General features: G+C 38.3%; 4 protein-coding genes and 1 non-coding gene across 7 annotated transcripts; 1 reads left to right on the top strand and 4 right to left on the bottom strand.

The window, feature by feature from the left end:
- Positions 1-563: 563 nt before the first annotated feature.
- On the bottom strand, positions 564-6,429 carry LOC127247829 (uncharacterized). Of its 3 annotated transcripts, none has more exons than XM_051269874.1 (8): positions 5,530-6,429; positions 4,798-4,995; positions 4,442-4,714; positions 4,095-4,197; positions 3,873-3,991; positions 3,574-3,750; positions 2,638-3,361; positions 564-2,365 (listed from the first exon to the last, which is right to left on the bottom strand). In XM_051269874.1, exons 1-8 carry the CDS (start codon positions 5,827-5,829, stop codon positions 2,349-2,351), a joined length of 1,911 nt encoding a protein of 636 aa, XP_051125831.1. In that variant the 5' UTR covers positions 5,830-6,429; the 3' UTR covers positions 564-2,348. The 3 variants fall into 3 exon arrangements, with proteins under 3 accessions (XP_051125831.1, XP_051125838.1, XP_051125822.1); XM_051269881.1 differs by having other exon boundaries at positions 564-2,362; XM_051269865.1 differs by lacking the exon at positions 564-2,365 and having other exon boundaries at positions 2,418-3,361.
- LOC127251238 (U2 spliceosomal RNA) lies at positions 6,248-6,443 on the bottom strand. Its single transcript, XR_007838859.1, has one exon. It is a non-coding gene; the product is annotated as a U2 spliceosomal RNA (small nuclear RNA).
- A 93-nt stretch (positions 6,444-6,536) lies between these two features.
- On the bottom strand, positions 6,537-7,614 carry LOC127247819 (major strawberry allergen Fra a 1-3-like). Its single transcript, XM_051269853.1, has 2 exons — positions 7,130-7,614; positions 6,537-6,983 (listed from the first exon to the last, which is right to left on the bottom strand). The coding sequence occupies exons 1-2, from the start codon at positions 7,320-7,322 to the stop codon at positions 6,682-6,684; spliced, it is 495 nt and encodes a 164-aa protein (XP_051125810.1). The 5' UTR covers positions 7,323-7,614; the 3' UTR covers positions 6,537-6,681.
- Positions 7,615-8,956: 1,342 nt separating this feature from the next.
- Positions 8,957-12,045, bottom strand: LOC127250380 (protein DEHYDRATION-INDUCED 19 homolog 4). The gene is made up of 5 exons (XM_051273652.1): positions 11,715-12,045; positions 10,921-11,072; positions 9,788-9,865; positions 9,423-9,688; positions 8,957-9,347 (listed from the first exon to the last, which is right to left on the bottom strand). The coding sequence occupies exons 1-5, from the start codon at positions 11,773-11,775 to the stop codon at positions 9,233-9,235; spliced, it is 672 nt and encodes a 223-aa protein (XP_051129609.1). The 5' UTR covers positions 11,776-12,045; the 3' UTR covers positions 8,957-9,232.
- Positions 12,046-15,761: 3,716 nt separating this feature from the next.
- On the top strand, positions 15,762-19,499 carry LOC127249045 (two-component response regulator ARR2-like). The gene is made up of 6 exons (XM_051271638.1): positions 15,762-16,291; positions 16,704-16,856; positions 16,957-17,343; positions 17,460-17,536; positions 17,698-18,843; positions 18,925-19,499. Exons 1-6 carry the CDS (start codon positions 16,123-16,125, stop codon positions 19,000-19,002), a joined length of 2,010 nt encoding a protein of 669 aa, XP_051127595.1. The 5' UTR covers positions 15,762-16,122; the 3' UTR covers positions 19,003-19,499.
- Positions 19,500-20,112: the final 613 nt, after the last annotated feature.

Raw genomic sequence — 20,112 nt, 5'->3', positions numbered from 1 at the left:
GGTACAAGAAGACAACATTTGCCTGTGTAGGCCTGCTTTATAAGGAGATTAGGTACTAATTAGGTAAAGCACAAGTGGGAATCTATCTGCTTAATGATGAATTGAGTAAAATAACAATATACATATATAAGATTTCATTTTATGTTCCTTTCACCACCGTTTTCTCTTGATAAAATAAAGTTAACTGATAATATTAAGAATTGTAGATTGTAATAAACTAATGAAGACATGACCGACAATGGTTTACTTGCATTTCCAACCACAATTATATCTTATTTAATTGCAATCGTCATTTTTTAAATATTCCAAGTTCATCATTAGATAGTTACCTGTACAAATTATTGGCCATTATTAACCACATGTATTCAATTCAACGTTGTGCTGCTGTAATCCTTTGACTGTTATTGATCTTTCAATGTTTTATTTTTGTGTCCCGTGTGATGAAACGAGGTTCAATAGAGTATCTTTTTTGGGTGTTTGTGTGTGTGTGTATGCACTTGTCCTCTTCCTTCAAACCTGTATTATGACATCCAATTAAATAAGGCAAGAAAAGAACAAAGATATTAGATCAAATAGAGATTCGTAGCCCTCACTATGTGTCCATTAGAACATTGAATTTCTTCCCAATGCATATATGTTGCAGTAAATGAGGCCCCTACATAGTCCTTGCCTACAAATGGAGTATAAACTCTCTCCTTCACTCTTGCCTTTGCATCTCTATCTGATATTCCCAGGAATTTGGAAGGCCCTGCAACTCAACTCCCGTCCGGAACTTGTGTAGACATACGGAACCGTATCAGAGGTCATTTCTGCATGTTTTTACTCTTTATCATTAGTTTCTTCTATGCATACAACCACTGTTCTGTATGGCAGTTTCTAGTTTTGGTTGCTGCTTTCATTTAAGCCTCTCAGTTTTGTGGAAATAGGTTTCCAAAGTTTTCTTGTCTGTTGTCATTTCTTATGCAGATTGGAGATGGTACAGTTTTCCTCCTTATTCAACACCTTGTCGAAGAACATCCCATATAAGCATGGCAGTAAGAAGACCACAGATATCGGGAGGGAGGCTGCAAGTGTGCTGGCAAAGAGGAATGAGCTGTTGCTGACTTCCTCCGGTGCTGTTGCAGCAAGAAACAACCAAAATCTTGCGGCTGCATACTCCAAGCGCGGCCAGAAAGGGTTTAACCAGGACTGCATAGTCGTGTGGGAGGTACAAGAACCAGCGACTTCGCCTTGACATTGTCAATATTGCAAAATCTGATGTTGTGCATAACATGGTCTGTTTTCAGGAGTTTGGATGCCAAGAGGACATGGTTTTCTGCGGCGTTTTTGACGGGCATGGACCATGGGGACATCATGTGGCGAAAACTGCCAGAAAATTGATGCCGGCAACGCTGCTACGCACTTGGCAGGAAGTTGTTGCACTTAGTGAACCCAATAACTTTGACTGCAGCCCAGGACAAGATCAAATCCAGTTTGATACATGGAAGCAAGCTTATTACAAGGCTTGTGCTGCTGTTGATCAAGAAATCCGATGCCATCCGGGGATTGACTCGTTCTACAGTGGCAGCACAGCTTTGGCACTTACCCGACAGGTAGGCAAATCTTAGGCGTCATAGAATCATCGATGTCTCCATAATCTCCATCAGCGTACTAAGGTCCGGATTGTGTTTTCAGGGTGATGTTTTGACCGTTGCAAATGTCGGAGACTCCCGGGCTGTTCTTGCAAGTGTATCTGATGAGGGAAATCTGGTGGCAACTCAGCTTACAGTAGACCTCAAACCAAATCTACCTCGTTAGTTGTTACTTATCTCTTTGAAGCTTTCTTAGTTCTCATCTGGATCCAATTACAAGAACTCAATATAATCATATGATGACAGATGAGAATAGAAGAATATCAGAGTCAAGAGGGAGGGTATACTCCTGCCCGGACGAGCCGGGCCTGCATCGGGTATGGTTGCCAAACGGGGATACCGTGAAGGGTCCAGGCTTGGCTGTGTCGAGAGCCTTCGGGGACTATTACATTAAAGAGTTTGGCCTCATTTCGGAGCCTGAATTAACTCAGAGAAGCATTACCAGAAGAGATCAGTTCATCATCTTGGCTACCGATGGGGTGCGTATGTGCATAGACATACATATGATCATCGATATTTCCGTTGCTTAATCTGCTGCTTGTGTTAGGTGTGGGATGTAATGTCGAATGAAGAAGCGGTGGGGGTCGTTGCTGCTGCCGCGGCGTCACCGGAAAGGGGAGATTCGGCTAAGAGACTGGTGCAGTGTGCTGTATGCAGATGGAAGCAAACTGGAAGAGCTGCTGTGATGGACGATATATCAGCCATTTGCCTCTTCTTTCATTGTGCAGACACTGCTGATCATCACAAGAAAATATATACATGTTGAGAAGGTTATGTTATGTACAATGGCAAAAAGAACATTATATTCATATATATACTTAATAAAACTCAACAAATTTACACAGAGCAGATGTGTTCTCAAACTTGAACATTAAGGTTAGAACACATTATGCATACAAGACCCTGCCTACAAATAAATAGATCAGTAATAAACACTACAATTTCATAATTGTCCATTTTGACAGCTATAGAGAGTTACTCCCCACATAACAAGAATTTAACTCACCTTCAAGTTGTTTGATCAGTAGTTCCATCATTTTCTTGTACATTGGCATGTAATGATCATTTATCATGGTTTTTGATAACCGGAGCTTGCTGTACAATTCCCTTGGAGTCTCATAGATCCCAACTTGTTCCTCGGCATCCCTGTCATTGTCTGGATCCGAGGAAGATGCAGTAGAAACTATGTGCATAATTCGACCAGGTGGATAGAATTGAAGATTGTCCGAAATATCTGATGAAGAGACGGGTGTGTGGTTTTCCACTGCATCTGCATAAACCTTCTCCTCTTCCGTGATTTCTTTGGCAACAGCCTCTTCTTCTTCTTCTTCCTGAATCCGAGCATCAACGTTGCTCTCCTGTCTCTGAAACTCTTTCTCTAGCTCATACCACAGCTGTCCTTCAGTGATCTCCTCGATGTTTGAGGTTGAAACCACATTGTCCTCTTGAACAAGATCTTCATCTTCATCAGTCTCCTCCCGTCCAGTCTCACTGCTACTTGCAAAATGATACTCTATATTGTTAGCATCTGAATTGCTTGTTCTTACTTCACTTGCAGCAGATTCAGATGCTATCTCAGTGATTAAAGGAGCCTCTTGAAAGTCATCCGTTTTAGAGCTCGATGTTGGGGAAACAATTCTGCGTCGGGGCCCCATACATGTCCACAATGATATGGAAGAACGAGTCTTGACAACTGCCTGAGCTACATACTGTGCACGTTTCATCACAACCTATAATAACAAGTTCACTGGTTAGCGTTTCATCACACCTATTTGCCTGTATTTCAATCGGATATCTTAAAAGAGAACATTCTCTAGTTTTCGAAGGCATGTGTGAGTTGACAAGCAAGAATCAGATTAAACTTCACATCAAGTAAAATCCAAACCGAATTGCAAGCTTCAGAGTTCAAATGAAGCAAGAGATTAATTTCATAGCATTTTACCTGAGTGCTGCTTGACACTGGCCTCAAAAGTGCACCTGCTCCTACAACCCTTGCTTTAGCATTTGAAATTGATGGTAGACGAGACCCAAGAGCATTGGCAGAGCGATAGATGACATTCAAGACTCTATTGCGCTCAACTTGATCCCGAAGATCATTTAACCATGATGATGCAGTTACCTGATGAAAACCAACAGAAGTAGTTTACAGTTATAAATGACTAACAACTTAATATAAATACACCAAAAACTAAAAAGCACTAGCTTTACAAGTTTCTTGGATAAATATGAGAACCAACACACCTCTGAACGAAGATCATCTATAGAAGCAGTGGAAAATGTAGGTACTAAATCAGAGCCATTGATTACAGTGGTGACGAAATGCTTCCCAGACTCTGCCAATTCCCATGTCATGCAGGCAGCTTAAAAGAAGGCGACACACAAATAAAATCAGGACAAGGCACTTGACAACATTTTATGTAAGTAAAGATTTAAGAGCAAGAGAAGAATGAATTTGCAGCATACCTGGTGCAAAAGTAACACAAGTTACTGCCGACAATTCTTTTTGCTCCCTAAGAATGTATGTTAGCAATGCAGCAGTACCACCACCAAGTGAATGGCCAACAATCTGAGGAATTGAAGTTGTGATGTAAAAACACAAATAGAATGTATGTTTAACTAAAAATGACAAAGGTGACAAGCATATCACCAGATGCTAATTGACACTGCAATTTATATTTTTTTAAAAGAAAAAAGCTAATGCTGAATAATCTATTAAAACTGTTTACAACAATGACAATAAGCTTAGAGAGCTGTGTGTGTTCGTATGAGTGAGAGAGAACAACTATTACAAAATAAGGAAGAATTCCTACCTTCACCTCATACTCAGGATTATGTTCAAGAGCCTTGATCAAAGTTGGAGCGCTTAGCTTTGCAATCCACCTAGCAGCAGCAACCATCCCACAATGAGCATAGCCCAACACCAAATTACTTATTCCACCATCATGCAACACCGAAAGGTGAAAAGGGACCACTGCACCAGTTGCTGCAGTTAATGTATCTTTAATGCTATGAGTGCCACGAATCAAGAGAAGGAAGCACTTTGAGCTTTCGTCACGTAGAATTGTGAAGGCCGGCTTCAGAATCTACAAAAAAGATATTAAGAATTATAACCTCCACGCAAACACAAGCAATAGAGCAATATATTATTGTAAATGCAATGACAAACCCCCGCTTTCGGCTTCTGAAGAAGGACATTTGGTTCTGAAAATCCAGCAGTTTCCAGGAAAACCGGAAAGGGCCTCTTGGAGAAGAAAAAACAGAGAGTAAGCAATCTTAAATAGTAATGCAGCTGATCAATAATCTCAGGGCCTTTAAGCTGCTTAGAATTTTCCCCAGCATATACACTTGCGACTTGTAGATTTCCCTGCGATAACGTTACCCACATTACATGTCTGAGCTATTAATGTCAGTCTGATTCATCATTCGTATGCTTGTTAAAAGCTAGATCACATATCAAAGTAGCATCCTTTTAGGCTTTTAGCTAATAACAGAGCCTCCATATGAGAAAAGGAGAATTAACTCAATCGACACAATTGCATTACTGCGCTAACACAAACAATGATTTTGCAGCAACGACACTAACATTTTGCAGTCAGTTACACCTTAATCCGGTAACCAAAAAATATGTCCGGCGTGTTCAACTTCGACACCTGCTAAAAATACTCCGAAAGTAGAACACCACGCTGAGCACAACAAAACTTGGTACCTCAAAGCAGAAATCTAGAAATCCATTAACAACATAGCACCTCAGAGTAACAAATTTCAGCAACCGTAAGCGTTGGAAACTCCAATTAATCCACCATTGGCCTCCCAGGAAAGAGTAGCATACATAAAATACAGAATCAAATGAAATGACTAACAAAAAGAAGAAATCTAGGAGAGGAAGAACTAGCCTAACCTGTCTCCTTATCAAATAATTAATCCCAAAAGCCAAATCACCGATCGGCCATTTCCCCAACGTTTCCCCATACGTAAACCTCAGAGTCTCCGACAGCGTATAGATCGTCTCCAGCCAGGTGGCAGGCGCCTGAGCTGGCCTCCGCGACAACCGCCTCTTAACCAGTCTACTCTTGGACTTCGACAGATCTCCATCGCTCGAATCCTCAACTTCCTCCGCCGCCGACGACATCCGCCGACTGAACACATAGTACAGCAGCACCACCGCCCCCGCCGCCGTCGCCATTGTCGTAGCAGCCATCCGGTACGGCAATTTCCCCCTTCCCAAATTCTACAGTCCAAAATTCACGAGCCACCGAACATAATTATGCTCCGAGACGCGTACACGACAACTGATACGTAATTTCCCAAATTTAAGTGGTGATGCATTCGTCATTAATTCTCGGCAGAGATAAACCCACACGCATAACGATTGAAAATACGATAATGCCCTCCCTCCCCCAACTCGCCGAAAATAATATATTATCTCTAACTTACGGCGCTTAATTCCTAATCTTCGTTTTTATGTTTGATTATAAACTACTAACAAATCGACAATCTAGACATTCCATAATAAAGAAAGCGGTTTTAGACAGAAAAGTGTTGGTGGGCCTACTTTTAATTATCGATTAGAAACTAATTAAATGCAGCCCAATAGTACAAAATTACAGACTACATTGGTGAGGTATGCCCGGCCCAAGCAACAGTGCAACGCTAAGGCGACATACGAAGGCCCAAATAGCAAGCTATTTTAACGGGCCTTCCCCCTAAAAAAATAAATTTAATATCATATGGGCCATTGGCCCACGTATCAGATATTAAACTGATAAGAACAGATACTACACTTGATCTTAGCCAAAAGGCCGAGAAAGGTATGAGTAATACAGCTGCAGAGTGGCCCCTTTTATAGTCAGCGAATGGCCCTCCATGTGGTAACGTATCCGATGTGGGATGGAGACATCCAAACCAACGCAACATACGCTTTATGTGAATATAGATAGATAATTGGGTAGACAAATTGAATAAAACAAACTTTGATTTCTACAGTTCAAAGCAAAATCATGCATGAAACGAAGTTTGAATTTTTTTTATTTTTTTTGATGGATGATAAAATTCAAGCATAAACTAGGGGATTCTCCAAGAGGTAAGTTTCGACAGCTTTGTAAATTCCGACAGCACTTTCTTTGCCGGACTTGATTTCTTCCTGGTTGATTTCATACTGTCCTAAAACATGATATTCACTCATCATCTTGCAAATCGAAGACATGCCGCCATCTCGGCCGTCGAGCTTGACCTCGTACCGGATAAATTCAAGCTTGTCGCTCAAGGGATCGCCTTCGATCATCGTGTACTTGCAAGCAAAACCTTCTTTATCCAGCTCGGTTATGCGATGCTTGGCGTATTTATAATGGCTAGCTGTATTATATTAATATATATATATATATATGAGATGAAAGAAGTGTCTGGGGTGATCAATTAATTAATGTGAACAATTTAATAAACGAACCGATTGATAGATGTGTTGAAGGTATGGCTAGACGACGACGACTACTACTACTTACATTGGGTAAAGTTGACTTGCTCGATGCTTCCGGCTCCACCATCTCCTTCGATCCTATCGATGCTTTTGATGAACTGTGGGAGGAGTTTGGGTAACAGGTCATGTCCTTCCAAGAACAATGCCTTAAAGAGACGATTGGGTGCAATTCCAGGGCTGATGAACTCTTGAGTGATGGTTGTAACACTAACACCCATGGTTTTATTAATTAATTAATTAATTATATATTTCTCTACTAAGAATATAATCAAGATATATAGGGGATCGATCTATGTGTATAGAATGTTATATAGACATACACATATAGGGAAATGGGTTTGGTAAGAAAGCACCTCAATATTGAATCTGGAATGATCCTAACAAGATTTGCTGATGAGAAAATTAACCCAATTCATATTCAATATTTCAAGAGTTGATTGGTCATGCACAAACATTTAATTTTCCACATGGGCGGCAATAATCTCAGTGTAGAATAATAGACTAGTTGATTGAAAAAGTTACACGATGGAATAATTGTTTCAAAGATTGAAAAGCAACCAATTGATTAAATCATAAAAATTTTGTAACTACTTATGATAAAGTGGCTTATGTTTATACAATTAGCTAGATTATTGTTTTATTATATTCAAAATCAATTTTATATATAATTTATAATATTATTTTATAGAAAATAAAAATAAAATAGTCAAAATATATAATTTTTCAAGATGGTGTCTAGGTGCAAATTTAAGTCAAAAAAATTAACAGAAGAACTAATCCTTTATAAGTTTAATATATGAACTTCACTGCTATAAAGTCAACTAATATACAAATCTCATAAATTATAAAACTAAAATGTATTATATGTATCATCATGCATGGTTTGTACGAATACTATAATACTCGATCGAAACCAAGGTACACACCTGACGATTCATGTTTAATTATACGAAAAACAAACAAGAGTCTAGTATTTTTTTTTTTTTATGTTATATAAGTAGTAAATTCTAGTTGTATTCATGAGGATGGGCAAGAAGATAAGCTTCAATAGTCTTAAAGATTGCCTTGGCCTTCTCTTTGCCTGCCTTGATCTTCTCCTCGGTGACGCCTCCGCAGCCTTCTTCTTTGATGTGGTACGTGCTGCTGGTTTTGCAAACCGATCCTCCATAGGGGCGAGGCTCGATCTTCACAACATAGGAGAGGACTCGAGCACGCCCTCCAAAACATCTCCTTCGATAACACAATTAATAGATAATTAAAAATGTATTAGTGAAAATAATTATTCTATAATATAAATAATTATAAATTAAAATTAAGATAATTAATTAGTTTAATTAAAATTAAAAAAAAATTAAAAAATTTAAAATGAGATTAAAGTGTATAATCATTTTTCAAAAAGAAACGGACAGAAACAACAACGTGAATATGGTATATGGGACGGGAGTAATATATATTTCTTGCAAATCCACCAACCTATTTTGCATTTACATCATCGAGAACAAACTACTACTACTCATAGTTACTGAAAAGCAGAACAAATTTGTGGGTTTAGTTCAAAACCACTCATCAAACCACCAATTGCAACTCTTTTCCTAAACATCCTAATGACAATCATAGTACTATCATATGCTACTACTAATGTTACAATCAAGGCAGACAGGCAGGCAGAGAGAGAGAGAGAGAGAGAGAGAGAGTTCATGAAACAACAAAAACAGATAACCTAGTCCAATTCCATAATAATTCATCTTACCCTAAACTAATCTAGTATAATTTGAACCATCTACATTGCTAATTCATCAAAAGCGAAGGCCTGCTAGATGAAGCCAAACAGCAACTGCGCAGGAAGAACACATACAACAACACATCATAGTAGGTTATGCAGTAATATATAATACACACACACAGATGATAAACTATCTTCATAGTTTGTCTTTCTTTATTCACATAATATATATATATATATATAGAGATATAGATATGTATAAGTGTTTGGGATTACATGATTAGAATGTTCCTGTATTCATTCCCTCATCTCACCCCCACCCCCCCCCCCCCCCTTCTTCCCTCCAACCCATTGTCTCCACATGTAATGATGTACTACAATACTTCCCCGCAGCTGCGCAGGCGCTTATAAGTTGTCGTCCAGAAAGGTCGACAGAAGCAGCCCTTGAACAAATTCACATTTCTGTGTCTTCTCCTTCAGATCTTCATCAGACAGCAGAGGAGTTTGGCACGCCACGCTACTGTAAATGGGAATTTAATTAGCATCTTCAGTAAAAGACAGATTTACAAAAGTTTTTAGTCTAACATATTCGTACCCATCAGCCAAATCTTCAACAGAGCCTTTCGCTGCTGAGCCAGCCTCGACAGAAGACAGTGGTTTGATAACGGAGGGTTCATCAGCCACAGGTGGATTGGATATGAACGAGCTCAGCAGTGGATCTGGTTCAGCCCGTGAGGAAGAAACAAACAATGAAGATCCGCCTCCCAGAAGGGAATGCACATTTCCGTCCCTCAACTCTCTTCTTAGATTAGCAAAAGAGAAGTTCGATCCTCCTCGGCGAAGTCTTCTCCTCCGCTGCACGTAATATTCAAGTCAAGGAGAACAAGCATATTGCACAGATCGAAACAATTGAATGTATGTATCGCAATGAAGTAATAAACACGGTCTTTGAAAGGATATTTTAAGAAGGCTCCCATGCTGCACAGTTAAATGGCGAATCAAACCCGAGCCTACTCTTTTTGCACAGACAGGGCACACCTGCATCGGCAAAGAATCCCATGAAAACGAACGGGAATAAGTCATTAAAGCAGATTGATTCAAAGCACGTGTTTACACTATTATGACATCTAGCACATCAGAATAGTTGGAGGTTCTCAGCATTTGGATAAATCCAAAGAGCACGCACGTACGGTTATGAAGTAAGCATATTCAGCACAGAAATATTTACAACTCCCGATGTTTTAATTGGTTATAAAAGTCACATTCTCTCAAATTCAATACATAAAGCCAAAAAGGTATATTCCGAGTTAGATAGCATTAATAGGAAAGAAAAAAGGATAAAGATAAGGCAGCGGTTGTCTAGTAGAAGACAAAAACCATACTAGTAATGTGCAAAAGGATCGATCAGTAACTAACTAGCCAAAAGACGACACATACATCAGACAAATAATAGAAAGAAAACACCCCACCGCGCATATGGAATATATCCGACAACTTAACAGAATCGTAACAAGAGATTAAGTTTTGATAAATGATAACTAAATCAAGGAACTGCTTGCATATGCTGTGTTATCGTTAAATCAAACTGAATCTTTGACTACTTCTCATAACGGCAGCAAGTTGAGTATCTTACTTTTCTAAAGTTAAAAGGAAAGGCAGGGCATGGCACATCATTTGCCACATCGCCAGAACTAAACAGATTACTACATCAAAATTCGCAAGCAGCATGACCTCATCCGGATAATCTTTGTTACTATGCGGTTTCAGGACTTTAAAGCCTTCATTATCGGTTGGATTCCATCGTCATTAAAAACAACACGTAGCCAAAAGTATCAGCCATGTTATTTATCTCATCAGAATCTTTCCATGTAGTTATTAGAGCATGCAAAACAAATTAGTCATCTAAAGTAATCTTCCCCCTATCAACCGGCATACAAGAAAATTAACTAATCATTCATGTATATACAAATCAACAGATCCAATCATTTAAACCAAGGCCAACAAACACAAAGGCAATGCCTGAAACCCAAAACAAAGTACCAAACATAGCCACAAAATGCAGTCCAAACACAAAAGAAGTGGCGAGAATGTACCCCGTTCTTGGCCTCAACGGCGTGCTCTTCATCAATATGGCAACAAAGCCCCACCATATCGTAATCCTCAGCACAAAATGGGCATATATACTCAGGCCTCTGTTCCTCATCTGCTTCGTAATCTTCTCCATGATACACATCTGCAACATTTCCTAAAAAAAAGCACAGATTCCACAAATTCAGTCTCACTATAACTCTAAACCTTTTGCCCATACCACACTCGTACATCTCTGAATAAAGAAACACCTTTCTATATTATCACGCCTAAGATGAAAATGGGTTAACTTAATAATGAAGTTCTTGATCACATACAATGTACAGATCATCAGACGCAAATGCATAAACAGACAATATTCGCAAAACTTTCTCTTCCGTGAATCTCCTATGGCAAACATTTATCTTTGAAAATGTTTTAAGAAACGTGTGTGCGCGTGTGTATATATATATATCCTCCTCGTACTTTCCGACAACCAGCAAGTCTATCAACGCGAACCCTAATTAGCAAAATTTTGCAAACTTGGAGTTTCCTTTAATCAGCGATCTTCGTAAAACATAATCGAAAATTTACATCGATGTGGATGTTAAACTTCCAAATCCCACACGCAGAATGTAAAAGGGAAATTTAAAAACACTCCCACAAAGCTCGTTCGAATCCCCAAAACTTTCCTCGACAGAAATGAAAACCAATTCTTGGAAAAAGCACAATTCCCAAACAATTTAATTTCGTTAAATTTCTCGTATAAGGAATAAATTAGTAGCAAAAGCCCGGAATAATTACAATCAAACCCACAAACCTGATCGGGATTGATAGCGCCTAGAATAAGAAGAAAGTCGAGGCCAAGATTCGGCATCCATTTTTTTTTCTCGAAATTAAAAACAATTAGGTTATCAAAAATGGGATGGCTTTGCAGAGAAAGCACCACCGCAAAGCAAAGCAAAGCCCACTCGCAGCAACGATACAGACACAATATAATCTAAGATTCTACTCCTGACGAGTGAGAGAGAGAGAGAAATGGGAAGTTATTGGAAAAGGAGAAAGGAGGATAAAAGAAAGAGAAGCTTCGGGGAAGGAGGGACAAAGGCCCAAAGCAAAGGACGAAGCTCTCTCTACCAATTTCCTCTACGGTCAGATTTTGGATTTTTATTAGTATTACATTTTCATGTGACTCTGTCCATAATAAATAAAGAGCCTTACATTTAGTTTAATTTACGGAAATACACTGCGGCTAACCGACCTAAAACAAATTCCAGAGAGTCCAACCTGCGATGCGCGAGGTACTACTACGAGTTACACACCTCCAAGTTCGGACACGCGTAGCGCGTGTGACGTGTTTATGAATCGGCTTGAATTTTTAATAAATACTTTTGACGTCTGTAGTGATGAACTAACTATATGTATATTTATAGAAATAAATAAATAAATAGATGTAGGTCGTCGTTAAATTTCTTCCTTTTAATTTAGAATTATTTATAATTATGGCAATTGTCTGCAGTGTGTTGTGACATACTATTTATTGACTATGATCAAATCCATATGTTATGTTTTACTTTTACAACTTCATCAATCTAATTCAATATTCTGTGTGTCTAAATAAACCAATAAGCATACACCTACAGCATACATATATAAATTCATCCAAACAAAGCAACATCAACATCAACATCAAATCAAGGTCGATAATTATATAATTAAAACTATGGAACAAAAAGAATAAATAAATGTAAGTCATCAAAAAAACTCAAACAAAAGAGATATCTGTAGAAAAAAAAAGAAACAAACATCTGATTGATTAGTGTTGAATTAGCAGAGGAGCTGGAGCTGGAGCTGGAATTAGGTTTTGGATGGGGACTTAATATAATGTATCTAATGGAATAATTAATAAAGCAGTCACTTATATTAATCACACAGTTTGCACTATATATCCAAATTAAAAAGAAATAATGGTAATAATCAACATGAAAATTTTATAAACGAAATAATACTATTATGATAGGAATCGTTACCAAATAAAAATGCATCCAAATGAATAAAAAATTAATTACAAAGATTTACAACAAATTAAAACAATAAACATCAAAACCAATTAAGCTAAAACTATTATATGTATGTTTGAGCAATTCAGGTGTTGTATTGAGTATGAATCAATTGTGTAGTATCACTATCCAACTAATTAAGCTTTCTAATACTAATGGTTTGACAAAAGTCAATTCAAAAAAATTTGAATTATTTTATCTTAAATTTTAAGAAAATTTTAATAATACCAAAGTTTTAATTATCTTACAAAAAATATTATATAATAATAATAATCAATGAGTCCATATCAAAAAAAAATGTGATTTGATTTTAATACTAGTATGTATATAGATCAATTAATCAATCTACCATTAATAAAGTAAAGTGGTCCACGTGTGAATAGAGCTTAATTAATTAATTAATGTTGTAATTAAGGGCGTGGGCGTGGGCGTACGTGTATTATTAAACGATTCTTATGTACACTTTTACCTCTAAATATTTTATTACTTTTTCAATCTAAATATACACACTCTCTTAAACACCTCTAGAAATAACAGGTTGGTCTGATCTGGTCTGGTCTGGTCTGGCTATATTAGATATGCAGTTTGATTTTTGATCGTTTTAATTTAAATTGATTATATACATATTCAGTATGATGTATCCTACAATAGTTCTAACTCGGTGACCGATTGATACACAATTCACAGTAATTTGTCCAAAATTCTCGAGTTAGTCAAAATTAAAAGTGAATTGTTTCAAGTTTAGGCAGTGATCACGACTTTTGTTATTTATTCATTTAATTAAGATCTTGTCTTTTTTATTATAGAGAATGATTAACTTATTATTTTATCATTTATTAATTTGACATTGACATGATCATAATATATATGGGTCATTAGAATAATGCCTACGCCCGCCAATTATTCATTCCAACTATCTAAATATCATATAAAATTGAAATATAAAAACTATCCAATCGACTCCACCCCAATACGAAGGCCTACTGCTGGCACTAATTAATGTCTTTGCTATCATATCATAACATAACTTCCTTTATTATCGTGTCCCACTTCCAAGTTCCTTAATAATATTTAAAAGCTAAAATAAAATAAATATGTTGTACTTTTAATTACGTGCAATAATATAGATTATAGCCTCAGGCTCTTTCTACTGATTTCTTTTTCAATTGTACAATTCTTTTAATTTTCTATAAAATACTACTCCATCAATACATTTCACAATTAAATTGATCTTACGCTATATAAAAATATAATTTTAAAAAATAAAAATAGAAACTGTGAAAGTTTTGTTGGGTAGGAGAGAGTCTGAGTGGAGGCAAGTGGGAGAGAGTAATGTACGGCACCACCTAACTGGGGGCCCACCTATGATGAGATCTGGGCCTAGCCCAAGTACTTTCTTTCTCCGCGTTGGCCCATCTACACGCTTACACTTAAAACTCTTATGTACCCACACGGATAGCGACACGTGTCACTTCCCCTCCACCCCCACACAGTACTGATTATCGCGACCCATTTGCACAAGTGAAAACAAATAAATTAAAAATATTAATGAATATCCATTCATTCGAACATTGCTCATGTAATGCTGCTGCTGTTGCTGGGGATGCCATGGAAAGAGCAAGCCAAGAAAACTGCACCGACGAAGGAAGAAGACGACGACGACTGTTGTTTGTGTTTGTCTCTACATAATTAAGATCAAAATCAAAATCCCATGTAGCTACTACCTAGCCAGCTTATAGTTACAGTTACGGTGTAGAGGCAGGTAGGGTAGGGTGCCACGTGGCGTGGGATTCTTCTCTCCAATCTCCTCCTCAGAAACCTACCTTCTTTCTTCTCCTAAACCTTAAAAGCATAGCCAGTCGCCCATATGTAGTGTATAGTTTATTTTATTTGACCCTTTTTGGTCAGGTCATCAAAAGATGCAAACATTGCAACAGCAAATGTCGTTTAAAAATAATATAGCAAATCTCAAAAGCATGAGACAATTATTAAACTAGGTGGGTAAATTAAGAAATGAATATACAGCTGTACATCTGAGCTAGCTAGCTATTAGATGAAATTTTAGGACAGCAAGTGCAAGTGGGGTTTGACCTTTGTTGATTCTTGTTCATTTCATCCTTGATTAATTGAGCTTCTTATTATTAACTCTCCTCCCCCTTCATTCATAGCAATTCTTTTTTTTTTTTTTTTTGTTTTTTACTTGTCTGCATAGTACAGAACTAATGATATTGAAATGTAGCAATATAATATATAATTCTAGCCTTTTGTTTGTTTTCCCATATCTCATCTCCTTTCATCTTCTCTTCTCCTGCGAAAGGTGGATTCATGGGAAAGAGCAAAGTATGGCGTCCTCAATGCAAATGCAGTCATGTGTTCTTTGCACATCAAAATAAGTGAAAAATTACAGAACCCCTTTTTCAGACAGGCCATCATGTGTAGGTGTGTAGTACAAACCTACTACTAATTACAGATTTGCTTGGGAATGGATTGTATTGTATTAGATATAGATTAATTACATTTAGATTATAGACTTTCTCTCTATCCCTTTGTTCTAAAACCAAAAAAGAAGAGCATTTATTTCAAAGTTTTGATTTTTGTGGTAGAAGAAGATGGTTAAATATACATACATACATACATTTAAGTAGGATATAGAATACGAAAAAGGATGTTTGGCTGGCGTGGGGTTTGCTGATTTCATCTATGAGCTGGATCCACATCTCAATGGATCCACCCCCACCCCTCTCTAGCTAGCTAGCTAAGCAGAAAAAGGAAATCCAAAATATTTTATATATATATAATTCCAATAATAAACAAATCGAAAGAAAAAACAAGCTCAAGGAGACAACAAGCCATCCTCAACTCAATGTTATGTCTTTCACTCTCATAAGGTATTTATATTAAAGCGAATAAAAATTTCCCCTTCTTCTTCTTCTTCTCTCTTCTTTATCATTTTCCTCGAAATCTTCTTTCGTGGAAGAAACTGAACAAGTTAGTATATACCCTATTTACATGCTCCGCTTACCCTATGGATTACTGGATTTCGTGGCTTGCTTAAGAGTTCAGTCGGTACTGAAAATAATTTAAGGGCTTTCGATTACCATCTGGGTTTGGCGTTTGCTTGCGAACCAAGGTCAAGTTTAATTGTAGGGTTTGGGAGGGGGGGATTTGATGGATCTTGGAGTGAAACCCCTATCCTTCGCAAGCTCAAGCGCTTCGTGGAGCCCCAAGGATAGAGTTTCGGACCAGTTTCCTGCTGGCCTGAGAGTGCTTGTTGTGGATGACGACCCTACTTGTTTGAGGATCTTGGAGAAGATGCTCAGAAATTGCCATTATGAAGGTATTATTCCATTCCAACCCTCACGTGGCTGTGTTTAACTTCAGTTTTATCCTGATAAGAATTTGTTTGTTTCTTCTTCTTCCTCTTTCTCTTGCCTTGTTTTCTCTGAATTTATTGATGTTTACTAAAGCTAAGAGTTTCCATATGCAGTTTGCCTCGTTATTACATGTGTATGTGCCTGACAGATCTTACCTCAGGATTTGTGGTTTTGGTGTGGAGAAGTAAGGTTTTCTTTGTAGTACAGTAATAACTCTGCAATTGAATAGCTGCAGTGTGGAGTGTTTATAATGTTGTAATGAAACATGAGCTTTATTACAAAGAGTGGTTAGTTTAGTCGACTGCAGATCTCGTGCATAATTCGTACTTTAGACTTAGGAGACTAATTAAACTAACTGTTCTTGGCATTTTGCAGCAACCACGTGCAATCAGGCTGAGCTTGCGTTGAGGTTTCTTAGGGATAACAAGAATGGCTACGACATTGTTATAAGCGACGTGCACATGCCCGACATGGATGGGTTTAAGCTTCTGGAGCATGTCGGACTTGAGATGGATCTGCCAGTTATCAGTAAGTAAACATATACATATATATATATATGTATATATATGTGTGTTCTGTTTGTTGGCATATGAATAATGAAGTGAAATATTTAATTCCTGTTGTTTAGTGATGTCGGCGGATGAAAGCAAACATGTTGTGATGAAGGGCGTTACACACGGTGCTTGTGATTATCTTATAAAACCGGTTCGGATGGAAGCGTTGAAGAACATATGGCAGCATGTGGTTCGCAAGAAGAAGAATGAGTGGAAGGAGAGGGATTGTGAAGTGTCGGGAAGCATAGACGATGGGAGACTGGAACAGAAAGTGCCCGAAGATTTGGACTATTCATCCTCAGCTAATGAAGGAACTTGGAAAAGTTCCAAGAAACGCAAGGACGACGAGGATGAAACTGAAGAAAGGGATGACACTTCCACTTTGAAAAAGCCTCGGGTTGTTTGGTCAGTCGAGCTCCACCAGCAATTTGTCACTGCCGTTAATCAACTTGGGATAGACAGTATGAACCGCCGTTTGTTTTGTTTTGATTCGTTTGCCCTTGTTTAAATTACTAACACCTAATTGCTTGTGCTCCGATGTTTTTCCTAATTGGTTTGCTTCCGCGCATAATTTCAGAGGCTGTTCCGAAGAAAATACTGGAATTGATGAGCGTTCCTGGACTTACAAGAGAGAATGTTGCAAGCCATCTTCAGGTGGGATTGTTTTTTTTGCTATTGTTTTATCCGTAGGTTAATATGGTGAAGAATCACGGTCGAGTTCTCGAAATGAGCTGATTGTGTTTTCTTTTTACCTTTCTGATGTAAAGATAACATCTATGATTCATCCCTGACTTCAAGCAACCAATCTTTTTCAGAAGTATCGTCTGTATCTGAGACGGCTTAGTGGTGTGTCGCAGCATCCAAATGGGCTTGGCGGCGCCTTTTTGGGGCCTCCGGATGTGGCGTTTGGAGCAATGTCTTCGATAAATGATGCTAGGCTTCAAGCTTTTGGTGCTACAGGTCAGCTCCAGCCCCAAAGTCTTGCTACAATCCAGGCGGCTGCGCTCGGCAGGGCTACTTCCAATTCTGCGACACTCGTGGATCAAAGGCATCTTTTCAGCCTCGAGAATCCGAAATTAAGGTTTGTGGAGGAGCAGCAACAACAAAGTGGTAACAGCAAGCAGGCAAGCTTACTTCATGGAATACCGACAAATATGGATTCAAAACAGCTAGCTGCTTTTCAACAATCCTCGCAGACTTTGGGCGATATGAGTATGCAGCAGGTCCACTCCCAGGCAGGCCAAAGTGGCGCTTTGATTACACAGATGGTTCAACCGCAGTCGAGGACTCAAACACTAAACGAAACTGATGGAAATGGAAGACGCGTGCCGGGGTCTGTTGCGCAGCCTATTCATTCGCAGGCAATTCCAAGTGCTGTCTTGGTTTGGAATGGAATCGACAGTGTTCGTGGACCAGTGCATACTTCAGTTTCCCAGGCATCGACTGGATTAGAATTTCCCGCGAGTCTTCCCACAGAATTTCCGAGGAATGGCTTTTCAGTTGCAAGTAATTCAGGAATTTCGAGCCTCCCGCCTAAGCTGCAAGACGAAGTGAACTCAGAAATGAAGGGATCTAGAGGATTTCTTCCAAGTTACAATGTCTTCGATGACCTCAATCAGAATAGAATCCAAGATTGGCGTATACAAAGTGCTGGACCAACCATCGACGCCCCTCAACATTCCAATGCACCGGGAGGCCTGGAAGTTCTGCCGTCCGTTTCAGTTCAGCCGCAAAGATTCTATTCCAATCAGAGGAGGTATACATCTGTTAACAAGACAGCGCACTTGGTTTCCGAGGGGCTAAGCAGCGCTCCAAATATGTGTCCTCCGCAACACTTTTCGTCAGTAGCCGACAATCAATTCAGGGTAAAGGCTGAAAGGCTACCTGATATGGGATTCCAGAATGGCCTCTATCCGGAGCACTTTGTCCAGGAGGACCTCATGAGCGCCCTTCTCAAACAGGTAAGCTTCTTACATCCTGCGCAACTTATGTACTATTTTACTAGATTCTCTCTTGAATATGATTTCTTGTTGTCACTACAGCATGAGGAAGGCGCTGCCGCACCTGTTGAGAATGACCTGGCCTTTGATGGGTACCATTTGGATAATCTACCTGTCTAGCATGCATACCTACGCCTCTTTTCTTCTTCCACGTGCGAGCACCTGTCCTTGTTTTTTAACGTATTTTTTAAGTATGAATTCATTGCCGGGCATCATTCTTTGGTCAAGCAGGTGGATCCCTCGACTCTAGGATTGAAGCTCGAGTAATGTGCTCGATGTTGCAGCATGTTATGCAAAGCAGAACATGCACAGCAAAATTATAATTGCTCTGACTTGGGATATATATCGTTTTCAGTTCCAGCTCTAGCTAGTCGAAATATATATATGCAGTGGAATATATCGATCTGATTGATTGGTTCGTGCTCATCAGATCTACTGCGAGCGATTCATGTAGCTAGCTTGGTCGTCGTTAGGCGTTTGCCTGTGTACATACTCCCGTCCGTCCCGTGTATATTATATATATATATATATATATGCTTATAAGGTCAGTCAGTATATGTTGTTTAACTAAAACTACGGTTTGGTTTTAGCAATTTAAAGATCTGTTTCTTTCCGAATCTGAATCCAGGTAGAAATAATTGAGTTGAGGTGATGACGATGACGATAATGATCCAGTAGTTAATTCTGAAGCTGAAACTATATACTATGATCGATCTCGATCTCATCTCTACTTGCCTGCCTTTATACAAGTTCGGTTTGGTTCGTTTATATCTGATTTTCTCACTGTTTATGTATATGTATATATATATGGGTTGCATTTCTAAAAAGCAGTACATGAATTGTATGTATGTATGTATCAAGATCACACCAGCCTGGAAAGTTTGATTTGGCCGGTGTTATATATATAACTAATTTCTTACATGCAATTTGCAAGGTTTTATGTCGTTTGTAATAATTCCCATTCCCATGTACATGCATTATTATTAGCCCAATTCATACCGAATTATTATTATTATTATTATTATTATTATTAAAAATAACAATAATCGATGTGTTTTCGTACATAAAAAAAAAAAAAAAAAAGCCAACAATTATAAACCCCTTCAAATTCAATTCAATTATTCAACAGCAATGACTTTTGGATGACATACGATACGAAAAAATACTATAGTAAAGTGCACAGCCCGTCGGTGTTAACCTTTTGCCAAATATAGGTACTATTTATTTGTA

The sequence above is a fragment of the Andrographis paniculata genome, unplaced genomic scaffold (assembly GCF_009805555.1).
Source record: "Andrographis paniculata isolate CXL003 unplaced genomic scaffold, ASM980555v1 Contig11END, whole genome shotgun sequence".
Lineage (NCBI taxonomy): Eukaryota > Viridiplantae > Streptophyta > Magnoliopsida > Lamiales > Acanthaceae > Andrographis > Andrographis paniculata.
This window is presented reverse-complemented; position numbering and strand designations above follow the sequence as displayed.

What these genes read in the sequence shown, in the direction of transcription:
- LOC127247829 (XM_051269865.1), bottom strand. Translation starts at nt 5,829, where the DNA reads ATGGCTGCTACGACAATGGCGACGGCGGCGGGGGCGGTGGTGCTGCTG. An exon ending in TAGATGATCTTCGTTCAGAG is followed by an intron (nt 3,751 to 3,872) that starts GTGTGTTGGTTC and finishes GGTTTTCATCAG; the next exon opens with GTAACTGCATCATCATGGTT. An exon ending in CAGTGTCAAGCAGCACTCAG is followed by an intron (nt 3,362 to 3,573) that starts GTAAAATGCTAT and finishes TTGTTATTATAG; the next exon opens with GTTGTGATGAAACGTGCACA.
- LOC127247819 (XM_051269853.1), bottom strand. Translation starts at nt 7,322, where the DNA reads ATGGGTGTTAGTGTTACAACCATCACTCAAGAGTTCATCAGCCCTGGA. An exon ending in GCAAGTCAACTTTACCCAAT is followed by an intron (nt 6,984 to 7,129) that starts GTAAGTAGTAGT and finishes AATATAATACAG; the next exon opens with CTAGCCATTATAAATACGCC.
- LOC127250380 (XM_051273652.1), bottom strand. Translation starts at nt 11,775, where the DNA reads ATGGATGCCGAATCTTGGCCTCGACTTTCTTCTTATTCTAGGCGCTAT. An exon ending in CCGTTGAGGCCAAGAACGGG is followed by an intron (nt 9,866 to 10,920) that starts GTACATTCTCGC and finishes TTGCCGATGCAG; the next exon opens with GTGTGCCCTGTCTGTGCAAA. An exon ending in GTTGAAGATTTGGCTGATGG is followed by an intron (nt 9,348 to 9,422) that starts GTACGAATATGT and finishes TCCCATTTACAG; the next exon opens with TAGCGTGGCGTGCCAAACTC.
- LOC127249045 (XM_051271638.1), top strand. Translation starts at nt 16,123, where the DNA reads ATGGATCTTGGAGTGAAACCCCTATCCTTCGCAAGCTCAAGCGCTTCG. An exon ending in CAGAAATTGCCATTATGAAG is followed by an intron (nt 16,292 to 16,703) that starts GTATTATTCCAT and finishes GGCATTTTGCAG; the next exon opens with CAACCACGTGCAATCAGGCT. An exon ending in ATGTTGCAAGCCATCTTCAG is followed by an intron (nt 17,537 to 17,697) that starts GTGGGATTGTTT and finishes AATCTTTTTCAG; the next exon opens with AAGTATCGTCTGTATCTGAG.